The sequence below is a fragment of the Excalfactoria chinensis genome, chromosome 16, assembly GCF_039878825.1.
Source record: "Excalfactoria chinensis isolate bCotChi1 chromosome 16, bCotChi1.hap2, whole genome shotgun sequence".
NCBI classification, from domain to species: Eukaryota; Metazoa; Chordata; class Aves; order Galliformes; family Phasianidae; genus Excalfactoria; species Excalfactoria chinensis.
In genome coordinates this window covers 5,447,496-5,468,215 of record NC_092840.1, presented here as the reverse complement: position 1 = coordinate 5,468,215, position 20,720 = coordinate 5,447,496, and the positions used below count along the sequence as shown (strand labels likewise).

At 50.5% G+C, this 20,720-nt stretch overlaps 1 protein-coding gene across 1 annotated transcript in view; it reads left to right on the top strand.

The window, feature by feature from the left end:
- The first annotated feature begins 1,728 nt into the window (after window positions 1–1,728).
- The window catches only part of GRK3 (G protein-coupled receptor kinase 3), a 41,737-nt gene continuing 22,745 nt past the window's right edge, over window positions 1,729–20,720 (top strand). Inside the window, exons 1-2 of the mRNA XM_072350728.1 lie at window positions 1,729–2,024; window positions 8,830–8,906. Of these exons, the coding sequence (XP_072206829.1) occupies window positions 1,912–2,024; window positions 8,830–8,906 (190 nt within the window). The 5' untranslated portion in view covers window positions 1,729–1,911. The remainder of the gene's footprint in view (window positions 2,025–8,829; window positions 8,907–20,720) is intronic.

Below are 20,720 nucleotides of genomic sequence, written 5' to 3'. Positions count from 1 at the left end.
TCAGAGCATCAGATGCCGCAGTCTTTCATGGCTCCTCGCAAGGCTGGGATCTGGTGGGATGCGGGGCTATTAATAGGAACCAATCTTTTTCCCCTTCTCCTCCAGGCTACAGACAGAAGGATTCAGACAAGGGCCCCTTTGATGTGGGGGAAGCACAAACAGTGCAGCTCAGGTCCCTCTGCTGTGCCAATGCTTCCCTGGGGACTGCCCACAGAGCCGCAGCACCTGGATGGGCACCTTGGTGCACAGCTCCCAACTTTGCCTTTGGCTGCAATGAAGCAATGCAATCCAGTAGGGAAAGCAGCAGTGTGTGGCTCTGTGAGCTCTGGGGATGAAGCGGGCCTCCTTTGTCCCCCAGCTTTGGGGTGTGATGGGGGGGCAGGATGGGGGCATTCCCTCCCAGCTGGACAGGGGATGGGGACAGGGGGTGGTGGTGGTGGTGGCAGTGCCACGGACTTGGCTCCCGCTGCTGTTTGCCTTGCTGCTAATGTCGGTGTCGTGGCTGGTTCGGGGACCAGGTGTGGGATATTGGATTCGGGTGAATGATCAGCCAAGGCAGCCAGAGCCAACTTCTGTGCAAACAGACATTGAACACGAAGAGCCCCAGAAAGAGAGCTGAGTGGGGAGAGCTTTGCGTCGCACTCCCTTTATTTCCAAGAGGCTTTCTGCAAGGGTTGTCCAGCGTGCCAACTGGGAGCAGGTGGTCTCTTTGTGACCTCCAAGATGATCAAACCCAACCCATCCCCATCACACCCACTGAGTGCATCCCCTCAGTGCCACATCCCCACATTCAAAGCCTTCCAGGGATGGTGACCCCATCACCTCCCCATACATCCCTGTCCCAGAGCTTGGCCAACATCTGGGAGAAGAAATATTTCCAGGAGGCCAACCAGTCCAACACAGGAGGGCCCATATCACTGGCAGCACAGGTGGGTACACAGTGGGATCCTGTTTGCTCTGAGGGGCACAGCCCGGTGCTCAGCCCCATTGCCCACGGAGCACACAGCTGCCCAGCATTGCGCTCCATTGCTCGCTGCTGTCACGGCGGCTCGCAGCAAAGCCGTGTGCGCCTTCCCCGGCTCTAATCAGATCATTAGCTTTCAGAAAGCTGTAGGAAGGAGGAGTGGCGGCACTTGAAAAGAGCTCACAACAAGCTGAGTTGGAACCCTTCAGACTTGTCATTGACTTCGCCTTTCATTCAGCCAATTATTTGTGACATATTTGAAGAAAATTCAAAGAGAAGAGAGGAGCGAAAAAAATCTGCATATGCGCCGGCTGCCACGCAGACACAGCGCCGAGCACCGAGCGGGGCTGCACGTGGGGATGGGGACGGAGCCGCGGGGTTCATAGAAGAGTGGAATCAGAAATGAGGGTTGGAAGAGACCCCTAAGCGCAGCCCAGCGGCGAGTCAGCTCACCGCCCCCCCCACCTCTCGCACTGTTCGCCCCCCCCTCCCTCCCCAATCCCCTCCCGCTCCGGTCGATCCAGGTCCGCGTTTTCGCCGCAGCCCCTCGCACCGCAGCCCCATGGCCGCCGCCGGCAGCCCGGGGCCGAGCGCCCGCGGGAGGCGGTGCGGGGCGGGGGGCGCTGCGGGGCGGCCCGGCTGAGGCTGCTGCGCCCGCGGGGGGGGGGTTTCCCGCCCGCCCGGCGCGGCGGCCGCGGGCTGAGGGTCGGCGGAGAGCCCCGGGAGAGGAGATTGGGGGGGGGGGGGGGGAAGAGATAGACTGAGAGAGAGGGAGGGCGGGGAGCGGCCCCGCCGCGCTGCACGCACGCAGCCGCCGCTCGGCACCGAGGCACGCGGGAGGCGCTCGGCCGAACCCCGCCGCCGCCGCCCGTTCCGCCGTTCCCCGCCTCGGGGGCGGCTGTCCCCGGCCGAGCCTCCATCTGCAGCCCGGCGGCGGGAGCGGGAACATGGCGGACCTGGAGGCGGTGCTGGCCGATGTCAGCTACCTGATGGCGATGGAGAAGAGCAAGAGCACGCCGGCGGCCCGGGCCAGCAAGAAGATCACGCTGCCCGAGCCCAGGTACCGCCGGGTAACGGTCCGCCGCGGAGGGGCCCGAACCGCGCCGGGCATCGGCCGCCTCCGGGCACGGGGGGGGGGGGGGGGGTGGCGGGGGTGGGCAGCGACTGCCGACTCCTTTGGGGCGGCCGGGGTTGGGGTTGGGGTTGGGGGGGGGGGTTGGTGGGAGCGGGGATGCGGGAGCGCCGAACCGCCCGAGCGCAGCGCCGTGACCCGGAGCTGCCGGGGGAGCGTCGGTCCCTGAGCGTGCCCGGCTGTGCAGCTCGGGAAGGCGCTGTGCCCGCTGTGCCCGCTATGCCCGTTATGCCCGCTGTGCCCGGTGCCAGCGAGCGGGACGAGCCTACGGGACGGCAGATCCCGCAGCCGGAGCTGGGCCAGCGGAGGTGCCCGCTTTCCTGCTGCGATGGAAGCGCTCGGTGTGCCGGCACTCAGCTGGCCGCCTCTGCTGCTCGCCCCGGTGCCGTACCGGGCAGCGGTTGTGGCGCTATGTGCTGCGTGCCGTGCCGAAAGGGCACGACCTGCCCGCAGGCTGCAGCCCCGGCAGGTGCATCCTCGCCGTGCCCAGGGTTTGCATCGTGCGGAGCTCCGGGTTGCCGTGCAGGGATGTGAGCGGCACGGAGGTGATGCGGCCGAACCGCCGCACAGCCAGGGCTGGATGTGAAAGGACCCGTCTGCAAACCGCGCTGATTATCGGAGGAGATAAGCGCAGCAGCTCCGGTGCTCAGGGGAAGGTGGGAAGCGGTTTGCAGCCGTTGCTGGCACGGGAAGCAGCGGCTTGCCTGGGGCCAGGGGGGGGCTGGCAATGGGCGCTGCTTGGCCCGGAGCAGGGATTTCCTCACGCAGGAGGAAGCAGTGACTGTTGCTCTGGTGTCAGATGTCTTCATGCTGGTTTCTGGTCGTTTTTTTGTTGATGGTGTATTTTATTTATCCCCCCCCCAACCCCCTCCGTTAGAACCAACACGATGCGTTGGGCACACTTAAATACCGTGTGCTACTGGCAGAAGGATCCATGTACAATTATATAATACAAATCAACTGCTTGCATGCAGGTTGGTATAGTAACAGCAGAAAACCCACCGCCATGCACAGAAAGCCTCTGTTCCTCTCTGGGTCTGCACTTGAGCCCTTTCCCCAAGGAGATTTTGGCTCTCTCTGTGTGCAGAGCCGGGCCCTGCAGCACCACAGCCATGCTGCATAGCCAGGAGCAGGCGATGGCATGGATGTGCTGCAGCTCCTGCACCGTCTGCTCCAGGAATGCTGCAAAGATCTCTTTGCTCACTGCAGGTCGTGCTCGTGCTGGAGCCCGGTGCACCTGTTGGCACCATTTTGTGTCTGTGGGTTAAGTGATGCAAAGCAAAAGGGGACGGGTTTGCTGCAGTGCCTGTTTGTGAGGCAAGAGCTGTAGGGCAGAGCAGATTCCAAGGCTGCGGGCCAAGGCTCAGCAGCAACCAAGCTGTGAGGGTGAAGTTTGTTGGCTGTGGGGCTGCTGGTTGCTGGGTTCATGTGGAGCATCCTCAGATTGTTTGTGCGCCTGAGCTGTTAAATGTCACAGCTTGGGAAGAAGGAGGGCAGAACGTGCCAATGGGACACGTGTGCTTAGGGAAGAGGCCGGGCTGGTGATTTCAGGCACCAAACCCAAACAACCCCTCCGTGTGTTCTCTGTCGTCTGCTTTTCCTTCCTCTCAGTGTTTCCTCTTCTCATTCCCAGGAGCTGGGAAAGCTGCAGCATCTCTTGTTTGCTTGTCCTGAAGGGGCTGTTTTGCAGGTGGATGTGCAGAAGGGCCTGCAGGAATGGGAGCTGGGTAGGAAAGAGGGCATGCACACTGAATGTCAGCCAGTATGAAGCCTCGATGTTTAACTTGAGGTTTGGGAGGAAAGGAGCCGATGAACTGCACTACAACCTTCAGGGTTTTCATGGGGTTTCTGAAGTCTTTCACTTTTGGATGTAAGTTGTAGGTTCCCCTTATTTTGCTCAATGGGAGTGGAAGGGAAGTAAATGGCAGCTCTTTTCATTCGTTGGCCCCTTCTGTTCTGAGATGAAGATTTGCATATTGGGAAGTGCAGATGAGTGGGGCAGGAAATAGGGGCAGGAAATAGCAGGTTGGAGCTGAGGTGGGTGCGGGGCTCACTCTGTGCATGGGAACAGAACAGAGCAGGCATCCATCGGGCTTCACTTCTGCTGCTGTTGTTGTGGGAGCTTCTCATCTCTTCTAACCTGCTTGTTTACATCCTGCTCCCCCCCCCCCCATTCTCACTGGATGCCCCCATCCCTGCAGACACCCACGGTCAGGGGATGGGGCTGTGAGCACTGATGGAGCTGTGGGTGTCCCTGAGCACTGCAGGCAATGGGAACAGACGGCCTTTGGGGGTCCCTTCCGTCTCAAACAGCATAAGGATACTTGAACTGCTCAGGATGGGAGCACTGCAGAAGCTCATGGCAAAGCAGAGGTGCTGCTGGAGGGCTTTGGCTGAGCAGAAGGCAGAGCCTAGGAGCTGGGCAGCACTGCTATCTATAGCACACAGAGTTGGGGCTAAGCCTGTTAGGAAATCAGTAACATGTGGGAGGTGCATTGGGTTTTAATCAAGGGCCTTCCCTTGGGTGCTGATACTGTAATTAAGCAAAAGGTAAATGAAGGCAACTGGGGAAGAGGTTCAGCTTTCTGTGCTCCATAACCGAGGGATGCTCTGGGGAAAGCTGCCATTACTGACCATGCAATGTGGGTGTCTGACACTGCAGGATGGCTGTGGGGAGGTGGAGGGCTGATGGACCTCCCAGCTGTCCCTCGTGTTCTGGGTACCACTGCAGAGTAATCCAGAGCAGTATTGGCACTGCAGTGCCAGGGAAGGGCTGAGCTCAGTGCTGGGCAATGTGAGGTCATGTGGAAAGGTCTGCGTTAAGCTTCTTATCTATAGGAACATTTTGGGGTAATTAATGCAATTAGAAGAAAGCCTATCAGAATCTGTCAGGTGCAGGTGTGTGCATAGTTCAATTGATTTAAATGGGCAGAACAGCAGCCTGGTGGGTCCCAGCAAGTACTGGGTTAGCAGGACACAGGCTGAGCCTTCTTTGGTTTGTTTCACTTTTGGTAAACCTTGTGTTGCTGAACCCTTCACATGCACTGGTATGGAAGAATACATTGTAATGACCGTGTGCCATCCTGTCGTTGTCTCATTTGCTGACCATTGTGGGAGGCCTTTGGGTGGTGCAGAGAGGCACTGAGGGCTCTGAAATCACATCCTGTGGTTGTAAATGAGTCAATCACAGCCAGGTGTGGTGCATCCCAGCCGGTGTGGGCTGTGTGTCGTTCTGGGTTGCTCGGCCTTTTGCACTTGCACACTATTTGCCACTGTTGTGGTGGAGGGGTACATCACTGACATTACATTTCAGTGTCATTATTCCTTAAAGATTCATGTGCTTGGGAGCTTTTGTGTTAGTTTCAGATCTTAGCAGTGGTAATGCAGGCAGTCCTCAAGGAGCACGAGGGTGGTGTCTGTGCTGAGCTCACAGCTTTAGGTTGCAAGCTTTCTCCACTAATGTTCATTGCGAATGTGGATCTGCTTGGGCAGAGAACTGGTGATCATCCCTAACAATTGTAGGAGCATCAGTTCTCTGCAGCTGAACGGCTTGGAAGTGTCAACTTGGACTGGAACTCTCTTCCAATGGCTTGGAAAAGAGTGTGCTGAGATGGGAAACGGGGTAGAAATGGGTGTAATTGGGATGGGAGTTGGCAGAGCCTGGTCCTGCTCTGGGGTTTGGTGTGTCGGTCCATCCTATGGTGTGCAGACAGGGGTGTGGGATGTGTGGGGATGTGCTGTGCATGGAGAGGGATCAGAGCGTTCCCTTGCACTGATCGCTGCTCCATTCATCAGCTGATGGGGTGAGGAGCTGAATGAGCATGTGCGCTAATTAATTTAGTACCAATGATTGCTTTGATTTCTCTATTAAAATAATTAAGTCAATTGGATACGGCGTTGCTGCCAGGGTTATTCTAGTAGTATTATAGGGTGCTAGGAAGTAAAAGAATCAAAGGAACATATGTTTTCCGTGTTATTTCACTGTTGTCCAAAAATGCCTTTTCAGTCTCCTAATGATTTGTTTCCTCTTCCAATCGGGCGCATCACAAATAAGAGATAAGTAGATTGGATTAGATGGGCCAATGGTCCTTTACGGGCCGGGAATTCACTTTGCCTGTTGGATTGCTGGAATAGCAGTGGCAACGTGTCTAATGTGCTTCGTGATACCTGAGAACAAAATCACTTGGAGCCTGTAATGAACTCTGAAGTGGGTACAAGTCTGCGAGGAAGCAAAGTGAAGTGGATGGAAGGCGTGCAATGAGTCCCTGTGCTCTGCCCGCTTGTCTTCCCTCTGTTTCGCCTTATGGCTGAACTTATTAGTGCCTGCAGGTGCATTAAGGTGGCTGTGATCAGTATCTTTCAAACTCTGGTGGGCATCTGTATAGCAGACAGCATCCCACCAACCAGAACTTGTATTGATTTACAAGGCAAAAAAGAACGTGCTTTTAGGAGAAATGCTAAAAAGCTCCTTTAAGACACCACGGTAAGAAGGTCAGCAGTAAATAGCTTCTTGATGTTGTTCCAATAGGGAGGGTATGTGTGTGCACACATAGCATCGCTCCTCAGCCTTCCATTTCTGAGGCGTGAGATGCTTTCAGAGCAACTCCTGCATAATTCAGTAGGATGAACCCACAGGGATGGAATGGGTGCATCACTGAAATTAATAGCAGAACTTTTAGGAAGTATCGACATGAATGCTGCTGGTTTCCCTCTGCTGCAGCTCCTGGTTTCTGCCTGCACCTGCTGTGGCTGGGCACCTTCCTGCATGGCAGGGATGGGACAGTGGGGAACAGCTCTAAACTATAAGAGGGGAGATTGAGGTTGGATGTGAGGAGGCAGTTCTTCACTCAGAGGGCAGTGAGGTCCTGGCAGTGCTGCCCAGAGCTGTGGGTGCCCCATCCCTGGAGGTGCCCAAGGCCATGGATGGGCCCTGGGCAGCCTGAGCTGGGGGGCAGCCAGCACATGGCAGGGGGATGGAGCAGAGAATCTTTAAGTTCCCTTCCAACCAAAGCTACTCTATAGCTTAGGGTTCCTATAATTTTAAGTCTGATTCTATAGTTCTAAGTCTACCTATTGATTTCTGCCCTGTGTACTTGCCCTGTCAGCTCAGCACACCCGTAGCATGCGGACAGCAAGCTGAGCATCCCCAAGTTTTTTTGTTGCTTGCTATTTTCTTCCCCTGTGAAGTAAAAATAATATACAGACAAAAGGTTTTTCTCCAGTACGGTCGGATGTGCTTTTGTTTCTGGAGTCTCCCTGGATTTCGTTTTCAGCCAGCTTTTGTTTTGCTTGTTTTGAGTATTGCCATCGAGGTGGGTCGTGCTGTGAACCGAGCTGACCTGCGGGAAGGCCACAGCTCCCATTAGTGCTGAGAGCACATTTGGACAGGGAGAGCCTTTGAGGAATGGCCACTTGTCTGCAAAATGTGGCTTTTAGTGGCGGATTGCTCTCCTGCAGGGCAGCTAATGGGTCGGCGTCAGGAGCGGAGGAGCCTTCCTTCCTGCCTGTGGCATGGGCTGGGCTCTGCTGCGGGTTGTTCCATCCAGCTGAAGGATGTGTGGGCTCTGCTTTGCTTCTTCCCAACCCTGTAAAATCTTCACCTCTGACATACGGGTGAGGGTCGGGTACGGGAACAGGAGCAGCCCTGCTGAAGAGATCTGTTCATTACAGTGTGTTTCCCAAGGGCACTTCACTCACACGTTACATTTCTCATTCTCTCCTCCCGTTGTCTAGACTCAGATTTAATGTGCTCTTTTGCTGCACGCTCACTATGGCAGAGCAGAGCCCTTCTCAGCATCCTTGTTGTGAGAAGGGCTCATTCTGTTAGTGCTGGTCTGCTGCTCGCATGGGAACTGGAGCTGGGACCAGAGCGGGACAGAGCTGCAGAGATCATCCTCATGGGGTGCCAAACAGCTCAAGCCATCTGGTTTGCCTCCTCCAGGAAGCGTTAAGGTTTGGCTGTGAGAGCCAGCCTGCTCTGCTGCATTTCAGCCCTAGTTTGTTCCTTTTCTTTTCCCTGGCATAGAGTAGTCTGGAGCCTGCATCTCACAGGGATCGGATGCTCAGCCATGTTTCTGAAGAGGTCCGAGTGGTTCTGACAGCCTTATTTAGGGCAGGGATCCGTTCTGTGGGTTCTTTGTGGCTATTCTGATTAAAAAATACCGAGTGTGCATGAAAATATCAGTTTTAAAATGGGAAACAACAGAAAGGAAATAGGGAATATTGGCTGGATGCTGCCGTAACACGGTGGTATCATGGCACAGCACCGCCGTGCCGCATTGATTTGACAATTTATGGACTCGTGTTGTTGCCCATATGAATTTTTGATAGCATTGTATTAAAAAGAATATTGACGTTGCTTGACAAATGAAGAGAATCTTTGTTAATGCGGTTTCAATGAGTGGTTGTGACATTATAAATTAGCCCAAAGGAGATGTTAAGAGCACCGCAGCCAAGCCGGGCTCCTGATGGAGCCAACGCTGGCTGATTTTCCAAGTGATGTATGGCAATGGCCGTGTGAATGGCCTGACGTTGGCTCCATTGACTTATGCTTTTATTTGCATGGTGCTGGCTAAGCCTGGAAGGCCCAGCACAGAGATATGGCTGAGCTGTGGTGTCTGCATTGACCTTTGTGTGGGTGTTTCATTGCAATGACCCTTTTTCTCCGAAGCATGTGAAGAGTCTTGTTAAAAGAAACAGCTTCAATTGCCTCTTTTGTTTCTTTCCCTTTCAGCATCCGCAGCGTCATGCAGAAGTACCTCGAGGAAAGGGGTGAATTAACCTTCGACAAGATCTTCCATCAGAAAATTGGTGAGTCGTACCGCAATGAACTGCTGCTCTTGTGGGTCTCTTAAAGTTGGCTTGTGAGAATCCATGTGGTGAATGGCTTGGAGAATGTGGATGGGACTTGGTGAAACAAAAGCCTTTGGTAGGATGGAATATGGAAGGGTAGAAGGTGAAGCAAGGCCATCTGTCAGCTTAACTTCATGTTCTGGAAAACTACTGGAAAAATAATCGAATTACTTGGAAACATGTAGGAGAAAATTGTATTAGTTGGTATGGGCTTGTCAACAATATAATGTGTCACATCAGTTTAAGTTGGGTTGTTGTTGTTGTTTTTTTTTCCTGCAGGATAATAAGCCTTTGGTCAGGGAGCAGTTGTGCAAAAATACTGTGCTTGTCGTGCTGTCTGTCTGCTGGGTGTTCCCATAGCAGCACAGGGAAGGGTGCCTGGGTGACACTGGCAGGTGCTGGGGTGAACTGCTGGGAGAGGTGACTTGAGAAGAGCTCCAGTGGCTCATGGATGGATGGATGGATGCATCCAGCAAGCTTGCACGTATATCAGCCTTTAGTTATTGTAACCACACTGAGAGCTCTGTAAACAAGAGGTATGAGTGCCTGTGCAGGGGAATCACACAGATAGGGGTTGGAAAGCTGCAGATCAGGCAGCATTTTACCAGAGCCGGGTGTTATAGTGAGCCTCAAGCTGTGACGTCTCAGCTCGATCACACAACTAAATATAACTGCAGGATCACAGGCTGAGAGGCACAGCAAGTAATCCTGCTTTGGCAGAGTGCTGCGTCCCATCCTGGCACCGGGCTGCAGGACGTACGTGGACCTGTTGGGAGCAGGCCAGGAAGGAGCAGAGGCAGCAAACAGACCTTACTTAGCTTCTGCTGAGCGTGACCTACGAGGAAGTACTGCAGTAGGGTTTGGTGCAGGCTGTGAGAGAGAGAAGTGAGGGTGGGCAGACTTAAGAAAGAGAGAAAAGTTGGTTGCAGAGGTGCTGAGGTCAGTCTGCTTTCCTGAGGCTTCACGTGGTTAAAATATATGTGTGTTGGTCTGTGCTATTTAATAGGTGTACAGCAGTGCAGTGGTTGTCACAGGCAACTTGTGATGTCTTTGTCCAGTGGGTTTTAGGAGTGGGTTGCTTTAAGTCTGAAGTGATGGTACAACAGCTTTTGCCTTGCAAAATGGGGACAAAACCAACAGATGGGCTGGGAAAGAAAGAAAGTCAGTGCATCTCTTCCTGCCTGAAGGGAAGGAGAGAGAACATGAGCAAGGTGCTGCTGTGCCCCATTTCCTAATGATGCTGGTGTCCCGCAGCACTGCATCTATGTTGGTACATGCAGGGATATCTCATTTGCTTGTGCTGACATCTTTCAGCATGTGTGGTCTCTGCTGAAGCACCGATGTCTTGCTCTATAGCCTGGCAGTTGCAAAACAAGAGGGGTTTTAAGCAACCTCGTAAGGGTTGGCTCATACAGTTTGTTTCTCATTGTTGGAAATGAAATGAAGAAGTCTTTTTTTTAAAAAACAAAATAACAAATGGATTTGAATGGAACAGCTTGTATGTAATGGATATTTGTATTGATGTAATTGAATACTTTTCATTAACAGTTGATTCCAGAGAACAGAGAAGACGGTTGCATTTATACTGATAAGTCCCAGCAATTACAGTTAGGTAACTGACCCCGGAAGAAATGAAAGATTTCTATCTCCTTATTTTCCCCACTCTGGTAGCTGCCAGAAGTGGAACTGCAGAGCCTGGGCTGTCATTAGGGGGTTAGCTTTTCCCATTACTGGAGATGCACAGCTCGCAGATGTGCAGAGCTCTCCTCCTCTCTGTGGTGCAGTCCCAGATGTGAAGGCCAGCTGTGCCCACGGGGCTGGAGCTTGGAGGTGGCTCCCATTGGAATGGAAGGGTTTAGAGGGGAAGGAGCAAAGATGGAATAGGACCATTTTTAACAGAATACTTTGCATTGCACGTTGTAAAACGTTGTATTCTTGTACCGTGGTGGCTCATTTAAATTTTATTGTGTTTTCTAGCTTGTTCTTTGCCGTTAAATCTGTACTGTTTCCATGCATTAGCATAATAACTTGTGGTAAAGTTGCAGGCAGGCGCTATGCACGGTGCTGTAAGATCAGTAGGTTGTGGCAATGGGAAGCCTGCTCACCTTGCCCTGGCACTGCTGCACTGTGAGGTGTGCAGGCAGCTTGGCTGGGTCAGACCCAGCCTGCAGGGAGCATTGCTGCTGGACCTGCTGCTTTGTGCCTCATCTGAGAGCCTGCTGCTATACAATGCTTCCCTTCATTGTAAAGCTTCATCCAGCGACCTCCCTTTGCTTTGGCAGGTGATGTAGGTGAGGACCATTCCAAGACCACAGTTCTTACTTATAGCTCCAGTTCCCAGTTTTTCAGTATCCTCCTTTCCAATGGAAGAGGAGCAGAGCTTTGATCACTTATCTGCTGCCACTCGGTGCATGGAGTCACACCTGGTGATGCCTTCCTGCCTCCAAGCCTTGCGGTGGCAACTGGCTTTACCAGCTGCATTGCTGATGATGCCTGATGGCCGTTGGCAGGAGGGCTCCTCCAGAACGGTCATGAACTCTCTAAGAATTACAGAATGAGTCAGAGGCAAAGCACTGCCCTGCAGCCCAACAGCCTCCTGCTCCTGCAGAAGCTGCTTCCTCCACAGCAGAAGCTTCTTGGGGAAGTACAGCATGTCTCGGAGCACAGTACGTAACCACCTTAGCTAATTTTCTTCTTACCACATCCTGTTTGCTACAACACCAGATTATGAGTTTGCTTTGGTGGGGAAGGAAGGCGTTTTTTTGCTATTCCAATATCTATAATTGACACGTGGAATCCGCTTCTTGACTGTTAAAACTGTATGTGAAATCATTTCAGGGTTGAGTCGTGCTGCAGGGCAGGTGTATTGAAAGCATACTGCTTGCAGAGGGCAGATTGGAGATGAACTACAATGGGTGTAGCTGCTGGGAGAGCTGGGGTCTGCTGCAGCACGTGTGGCTGCTGGGCATTAAAGACAGAAGTTGGGTCACAGTTTTGCTTTAGAAAGGGATTAATTATTATGGTGCATTCCCTTGGACCTTTTCTTGTTGTTGTTGTTGTTGTTTGGTGTCTGATTGTGGTATTCTGTACTGCTTACATCTACCTGGTCAGTGAGGAACAGAGCTGAACAGAGGCATTGAGCATCATAGGATCATAGAATGGCCTGGGTTGAAAAGGACTACAAAGATCAGCTCATTTCAACCTCCCTGCTATGTGCAGGGTTGCCAGCCACCAGACCAGGCTGCCCAGAGCCACAACCAGCCTGGCCTTGAATGCCTGCAGGGATGGGGCATCCACAGCCTCCTTGGGCAACCTGTTCAGTGCATCATCACCCTCTGGGTGAAACACTTCCTCCTAATACCCAACATAAACCTCCCCTGTCTCAGTTTAAAACCATTCCCCCTTGTCCTGCATCCTATAGTTCAGCTCAGGTTAGGCTCAGCCAGGGGTTCCTGGCCTGGTTTGCAGGCTGGTGGGATGTGGGAATTTGCCTGCAGCCACCTCAGTTGTCACCTACACTGAGCTGTTGGCTTTGGGTCGTGGTGTGAGAGGTGAGAACCAAATATATTTTAGCAGCTGCTGGAGCTGCTTATACTGCACCATGAGTGAGTGTAAAGCTCTTTCAATTTCTGTTCTGTGCTCTCCTACCAGCTAGCTGCAGCTGGGGGTGTCCCAGCCTAGGTGAGCACTGCCATCCACACCAGAGCTGCTACCTGCACATGCAGCTCCTGCTTGGTGTCCTGTGCATTCAGCCCCTTGCTTCCCACTGCTTCACCTTGCCATGCATTTGGGTCTCTTTCCAGCTGAGCATTCAGGCCAGATGAGCATTTGGTCCATTTCAGAGCTCCTTTTGCACAGCCCAACCTGCAGCAGCAGCAGGGAGGGACTTTCTGCAGTGAGAGGGAAGCGCTCCGCTGACCTTCTGCTCCGCGTTTCCTGCAGCTCTCACTGACAGCTCTGTTGAGAAAGAAGAAACAAAAAATAGGCTGAGAACAGCCAAAGCACTGTTAGTTTGTTTCTCACAGTGCAAGGAATCTTGCTTTTTTTCCCCCTCGTTTCTCTCCGTTTAGGGACCCATCGTGTTGCATTGCTTCAGAATTTCGGTGCTGTCGGTGAGATGGATCTGGAGTTAAAAACGTGTTGAGAAAACAACATTCTTGCTCTTCCTCTTTCCGTGGCGCAGTGTGGCAGCTCAGCGCACTGCGCTCCCCGAAGTGCCTAAAAATAACAGGCTTTGGAGAAGCACCTCCCCGAAGCGTTATTGAAGCTATTGTTTAATTTAAGTGTGAGATCTGTGTGTCATTGGCATTTTCAACTAATGAAACAGTCCTCTGAGGAAATAACGAGGAAAGCAATAAAGCTTGGTTGGGAGGAGAGAAAGACGGCGGAGCTTTGGGTTGGTGGATGGGAAGGTTAGGGCAGAGCTGGGTGCGTGGAGCGGCACCAGCAATGGGTGGGCATGAGAAGGGGACTTGTGATTGGAAATGGCTGCGTGCTTGGCAAGGCTTTCTGCAAGAGCAAGGAGGCAGACTGTGTATTCAGATGGGGGTTTTTGGAGGGGGAGGTTCCGTTTCTGACCCGGAGAAGTCATCCGCCACGCAGAAGTGGGCACCATCAAAATGGGGAAGTAAGCGTCTGAACAAGAGATGGCGTTTGAAATGCTGTTCTAAGAGGGATCTTCTATTCTTGTGTGACTTCTTGTTCTCAGTTCAAGTGCAGGCTAAAACCTGGATCGTGGATGGTCTGCAGGATTCCCTTATGGGTTTGGTGAGCGCCGTGCTTTCCTTGCGCAGTGCCTCCAATGGGTTCAAAACAACTCCAAGAGCAAACCACAGGGAAACGTCAGAAACTCAGTGACTGCAAACTGAAAGAGAAACTGCAAGGCACTTGGCACCGAGCTGTTCCCTTACAGCACTTCTCCTCTCATGTATGGGGTGTGATTGATGGAGGAGAGAACATGCACGCTCGGAGCCTTCCTGCAAGCCTGGCCTGCTTTGCTCTGTGCATTTTTTTTCTCAGAGCAAGCCTTGAGTTTGTGGTTTGGTTTTCATCTGATAATTTAAGCGTTGCTGGAGGCTACGTCTCTCTCTCGGCACAGGTTTTATTTGGTTGTGAAATAAACACGATACTCGCATGAATTACATTGGAGATCATTGAGAGTGATGCTGATGGAGCTTCGTGCAGGAGATGTGCGTGTTTTGCCTGTAGGCGGTTGTAGAGAGATGTCTGTCTTGTGTGTCAGGGACAGACAGCATCCAAAGTCACTATAAAAAATGTATGCATTTTGTTGTTATTATTATTATTGTTTTTCTTCTGATCATGAATAATTGAGTATTTCTTTGTCCGGGATGCAGCCTGAGAAGCTCCTATACCTTTCTTCTTAGAAGTGTAGGAGATGCTCAGTTGTGTGATTTCCCAGAGGAGCTACAGATTAAATCTGAGCTTTAAAATAGAAGAAATTGATATCTCATCCTCTGGAACATCACATAATGGGTAATGTGTACATGCTGATATATATATTAGCATTTATATACAGTACGGTTCTTGGGGGAAAAATAGTCTTCATCTCAGCAATGCAGTGTAATTATACAGCATTTGGGTTGGGTTACTGAGAGCTGGAGGCCCAGCTCCAGAAGTGGAGAAGTAGGAGAGAAAGTGGACAAGATGGACAGCAAATGTAATACGTGGATAGATAAGGGTGTGACAGATGATCCATTTTTTGGAATGAAATTTCACTTGGGTATTTCTAGTTGGAACTGGATGGTCTTGAAGGTCCCCTCCAACCCAAGCCATTCTATGGACTGTGTGTTACAAACCCAACCTTGCGTGTTGCTCAGCCACTTCCCTAACCCAAAATACAGCTTTCTACGTGTAATTTTTTCCATCTGCTGTTGTTCACTTCAGCTTTCTTAGCTTAGTGGATCACTCCACTTGTGCTCTGTGCACAGCCTTGGTTTTCCTCCCTTTGCAGCAGTCATCGGAGGCCTTACACTTCCATGGAGGTTTTATCCATGAGTCCTCAAACAATTCACAGACTAATTAAGGCTCCGAACCTGCTGTGAAATAGGTAAATATTAGTTTTCCATGTCTCTAACGTAGCATAATAACAACGTTAATGGGATTTACCTGGATGTCTCTGTAGCAATAACGAAGCAAGCTGTCTGGCCCTGTCAGTGCTTCTCACTCTTCTCAGTGGGATAACTCATTAGTAACCAGAGAAAAACTCCACTACCAAGGGTACAGTAAGTAGAACAGAAATTGCTGAAGCTGTGAAGTCTTCTGGCTTTCAGCAGTAGTCAAAGGATTGCAGCAGACACACCGGAGAGCTCTGCCCATCAGTTTCATTATGAATTCATTGTGGGTCAGGGAATAGGCAGAGTTCTTAAGTCCCTAAATGCTGTCCTGGTTCCTTACAAATAGTGCTCTGTTAAGGAGGGTGCAGAACAGCCTGTGTTGGGAAGGGAGTTGTGGAGATGTGCAGAATGGTTTCTGAGTGAGCTGGAGATGCTTCTATCAATAATTTCTTCCATTAGAAAGGGAAGCCGGGAGAGAAGGAGAACCATCTGTTACTGAATCTTTCAGCTCTCAACAGCTTTCCTCTCTGAGCGCACAAGGGAGGCTTTGAGATTCACGTGGGAGAGAGTTCTGTGCCCTGCTGCTATTGGGGTGGTTTTGCTCCTCCTTACCTCACCAAGTGCTGTGGGTACGTACTGAGTGATGGTGCTACCCGCAGCGTAACAGCCTTCTGGTCTTACTGTGAGCTGTTTGGCACTTCATAGAGTGGTTGAAGTCCCTGGTAGTGCTTGCTAAGGGCATTGGGGACTGGGCAATACCCTCCTCTTGTGGCTTGGAGCGCTGCACAGGAGAGGTGTCTGGTCAGGATCGGGGGGTACAGACCTGCATTGTCAAAAGTCATTCTAAATAATTGTATCACCAAACAATATCGATCCGGGAGGAAACTGTCACGTCCTTCCCAGGGACTGAGAGTTCTTGTGACGTAGGGAAAGAGCTGATGAAACGAGTTCCAAACAACAACGGTGACATTTAAAGCTGCTAATACTTGTTAGCTCGCTAATAGCTTGCTGGTAGCTGCTAATGCCACTTACTTGTAAATCTAAGGAACTCCCACCACTTCCACAAGTGGAAAAAGAACAGAACTCAAGCACTCTGTACTTCTTGTTGAGCTTTAGTGGAGGAATCCAGGCACGTTCTTTGCAGCTGATTGAAACAAAGTGCTTCAGTGCTGCACTGAGTCGTCACGTTAGAAATTGGAATCCATTTACATATCTTTGTATGCGCCCCTTTTCTTGGGAGTCCTTGTGTTGTTGGCAACCATTAGGTTAGTGCATGAGCTCTGCCTTGTAAGCTGGTGCTCTCAGAGGTGTGACAGCGTTGGGGATATCCCTGTGCTGTGCTCAGGCAGGACTGCGGCTGTTGGGAAGCATAGAAGCACAGAATGACTTGAGTTGGAAGGAACCCTTACAGGTCATCTGGTGCAGCTCCCTTGCAATGAGAGTGCTTGAAGTAGGGATTTTCTTTAAAGACACTTGAGCTGATGTGAGATTTATTTCCATATAATGATTTATGGAGGTTATTAAACCAGCTACCTGGCAACTTGCAGAGTCATTTGGGCTCCGTTTGCTTCTGTTCTTGGAAAACTGTTCTTTGCTCTTCGCTGATGTATGCGAGCGCTGTCTTGTAAAATCTAATTTGTTCTTTTATCCCGCTTTTTTATGTGCGGAGTTATGTTTTAATTTGTTATGATCTATTGTTTTTAACGAAGGGTGAACGTACATCAGGCTCTGTTAGAAGGAATAGGCTAAAGGCAAATAGCTCACAGTGGGTAGGGAAAGCTGCAGTGCCTTTGGGGCTGCAAGGTGTGCGCAGCTATGTGATGCTGAACCTGGCTCCCTGAGTAGCTCAGCTCTCCCAGCACTTGAGGTCTCTTTGTGCCTGAATGAGGGAGCTGTTAGGGGGTCTTACTTCTCCTTTGCTGTGGCAACTGAGTGCGTTTACTGTGAGGCTTTGAACCTGGCTGGGTATTCTCAGACAACGTGGGCTGGTGCGAGGTTTAATTATGTGGTTTAATCATAGGCCCCTGTCCTCAACTTTCAGTGTCTGAAACCCAGACCTGTGACTGGGATTGAAACACAAGGTGGTTTCCCAGCAGTTGTGCAGGATGGCTTTACTGGAGGCGAGGTGGCCGTCCTTCTGCTTACCTTCCTCTGGGTTCTGTTGGACAACAGCAGCCAAATAGCAGAGATAGGGAGAGATCTGAGAGGGACCTGAGGGAGAGAGACCTTTATTGAAGTGCTCATCGTGGCTGTTGTGGAGCTCTGGGGGATGCAATGAGAGGACCCAGCCACCCACCTGCACACAGGTGTCCCCATGGGCTCCGGTCACCTTCTTTTTATGCACAGCACATTTAATAAGGTCTGCTGTAAATAGAGGCAACCTCCTTTCAGTCTGCGGCACTGCAAATCACTGCTCAGGACCAGAGCTCAGCTGCCTATTTTTAGCCCTGCTGACTTACCTGGTGGCTTCTGTTTGCTTTAATAAGATTTTTATTTACTCCCGTTCAAAGGAAATTTGAATCGGATACTAATAAAGTTCCAGCTCGGATTTGATAAGTAGTTTTAGCCGAGGCTGTTTTATTATGGAGTCTCTCATTAGTTTTGTTATGATTATTCTGCTGTCTGTATGAATTGGGGATGGGGACGTGGTGCAATGAATGCAGGGTGACCTTTAGACTGTGATCGTGAGCGCTGTGTTGGCGATGGGGCTTACTGCAAATAATGGCATTTGGCACGCTGTGCCGTGCAGGATCACCCATAAGAAAGGAGTGAGGGAAAAAAGCAGTGCATAGAGGCTGGGAAGGCATGGCCTGAAGTGAGGTGCCCTCTTGTTCTCACACATCTGCATTATTAATCTCATCCATCACTTGGGTTACCAGCGTCTTTTTTCCTTAGCAGCCACTGATCTGGTTGTTGCAGCAATTACGTAGTCTGGAAGGAGAAATCTTGAAAGCAAAAGGAAAAAAAAAGGCTGTCAACAGCTTTATTTCATAAATAATTGCTGGTTCCTTTTAGCTGTTACTTAACGCTATCATTTCTTTAATTCCTGCTTTCTGTTCTGGGTCCCACTTGCAGCGCGCAGCTAACGGCGCTTATTGTGCTCTGCATCAGCTCTGCCCAAACTCCTCAGAGCTGCTGTCACCACTCCAGTGCTGCTCCTGTCAATTAGTTGTGCTATTATCTGAAAGCTGTGCTTCCTGCCTAATAATCACTTTTTTTCTCTCAATCTCAGAACGTCAGGAGAAGAAAAGAGATCTCCTTGATGCTGCAGTGGAAGTGCAGCTGGCTGATGCGGAGCGGCGTGCGTTGCGTGCTGGCGGTGCTTCTTGTGCTTTGGTCATAGCATAACTTCTGCAAAGGGACATAAATGGAAGCCTTTTCTTGTAGGGAGGTTGGTTCTGGGATGCACTGTGCATTCTGCTGCTGCTGGCCCCGAAAGAATGGCGGTGCTGGGATTGGCACGAGGTGAAATGCAGCATCCCTTGTTAATGAGAAGCGTGTCTCAGAAACGCTTCTTAGTGACTGTGTAACAGGTATGAGTGCGGTGTGTCTTAGCAGGTAGGCACACAAATGCTGTGATCAATGGGTTTTTCAAAGGAAGAGAGAGATGTATTTTCACATCTACCCAACCAGCATTTCTGAGCTGGGAACGAAGAGACTTCTATTCCCTCAAAAGAAAATGGTGGAGAGCTGATCCATTAACGAGCTGTCCGCGTTCCCAACTTCTTTTGGATGCGTCCTTTTATCCTTTAACATCACAGTGCAATTAAAGACAAAAGCATCTCGGTGTGAAGCTGCGAGCAGAGCAGCAGGCTGTGGTTGCTCCTCGCCCCCTGCCCATCACACAGGGCTGCAGTGTTGGAAGTAGCGCTGGCTGCAGAGTTGTGCTGCTGTATTTTCACACCTCTCCCACAGTCTCCTCTGTGGGTTTGTTTTGTTTGTGGGTTTCGTTGGTGAGCAGCCAGCATCTGGGAACACGCCAGGGATTTTTCTTTCACTGCATTCATCGCTGTTTGTGCCGCTCTTTGGTCTCTTAATTACACAACTGTAATCTCCTTTGCTTCGTTGTCCAAATAGAAGTCCGGTCTGTTCAATGTTATTTTGCTGTGATGTTTCCATCATGTGTAAAAGAAGAGTTAATGAGCGAGGCTTATTTCCATGAGTGCCATTGTTGGAGATCCAGAAATGCACCGTTTTGGTCCTCAGGTTCGTTCCAGATGGAGTTTATGGGATGTTTCCTGTGCAGACAGTGGGCTGCAGGGTAATCTGTGCTTTGGGACTGCATTTGCCATCCTCGGGTTGTGCTGCTCCGGGTGGTAATTGCAAATGGCTTTCAAGGAGATGGCAAACTCGTTCTGTTTTCATGTGAAAGAAAACCAACAGCAAACCCAATTGGCTATGAAGTATTTTTCAAGAATGGTTCTTTTTGGTGAGAAGAATTGGGAAGTTTGGAGGTTCTCGTAAGGTAATTTCTTAATTAGATTTCTGGCCTTATTTTAGAGAACAAAACCCGGTTTGTGTGATCATCCAAATATCATCCGAATCAGCCAAGTGAGTCAGGCAAAGCACCGCAGCTGTCTGGTCATCATCCCTCCTTTGGTGTCTATTTATGGCTACACCAAGGGGTCCCCAGGAAAACAAGCTCTGCTAAGTGGAAATTTAGCTTGGGATCCAGAAGTGACCATGAAGGGATACCAAGAAGCTTTTGGTTATGCATAAATGTGGCCTTCTGTTGTCTGCTCGGTGTTGGTTTTCATAGGATCATAGAATGGCTTGGCTTGGAAGGGACCTCAAGGGTCATCAAGCTCCAACCTGCCTGCCATATGCAGGGCCACCACTGTCCACATCTAATATTAGACCAAGCTGCCCAGGGCCCCCATTCAACCTGGCCTTGAACACACCTCCAGGGACTGGAATAGTGGTTTTGCTCTTGAGCAATTTGTGCTTTTTTGCCTCATTTTGGTCTCCAACAAAATGTGATGGCAGTAGGGATTGGACTCAGTGTGGTGTTGGTGGCTGTTCCCTGCAGTGGTGGAAGGAACATGGCATTGCATGGAATGGGTTTTGTTAGTGAAAACGTGGTGTGCTAAAGAAAGCATGAGGTTGTGCACGGCGTCTTAGTTGACCACACTAATCAGTAATATCATTTACCTGTAAGTTTCAATTACAGTGATACTTAATAAACATAGAACAGAGTTGTATGTAGCTGGGCAAGATGAAAATGGGCACCTTATGCCCGGATGTATATGGAGGTGTGTATATATTGAGTGATGCTTTTGGAATACCAACATCAGATGGAGGGTTTGGATGGTAGGTGCCCATGCTAACTCTGTGGGGCAGAGCTTAAAGCACTTGTAATGGAAAAGGCTCCTCAGCGGGCTGCAGAAGCCATGCTTTAAATCACTTGCAAAGGAACTATAAAGGCTCTGATGTAATTCATGGCACTGTAAAATCCATTAGTGGTAACATTAACCAGCAATTGTAAAGTCAAAATGTAGAAGCAGTTGGGTTTTTTTTATCACTAAAGCATGGAATTGTAGTAACCAAGAAGCAAAGTGCTTGAATAATATCTGGTTTTCACTCAGAAAATCACCTCAGAGATCGGACCAGGGAAGAGGAATGGAATACTTCAGTGTGTTGTGTAAACATCTCATAAGCTCCTCAGCAGGTAGGAATTGGGATGTGCTTTACATACCCC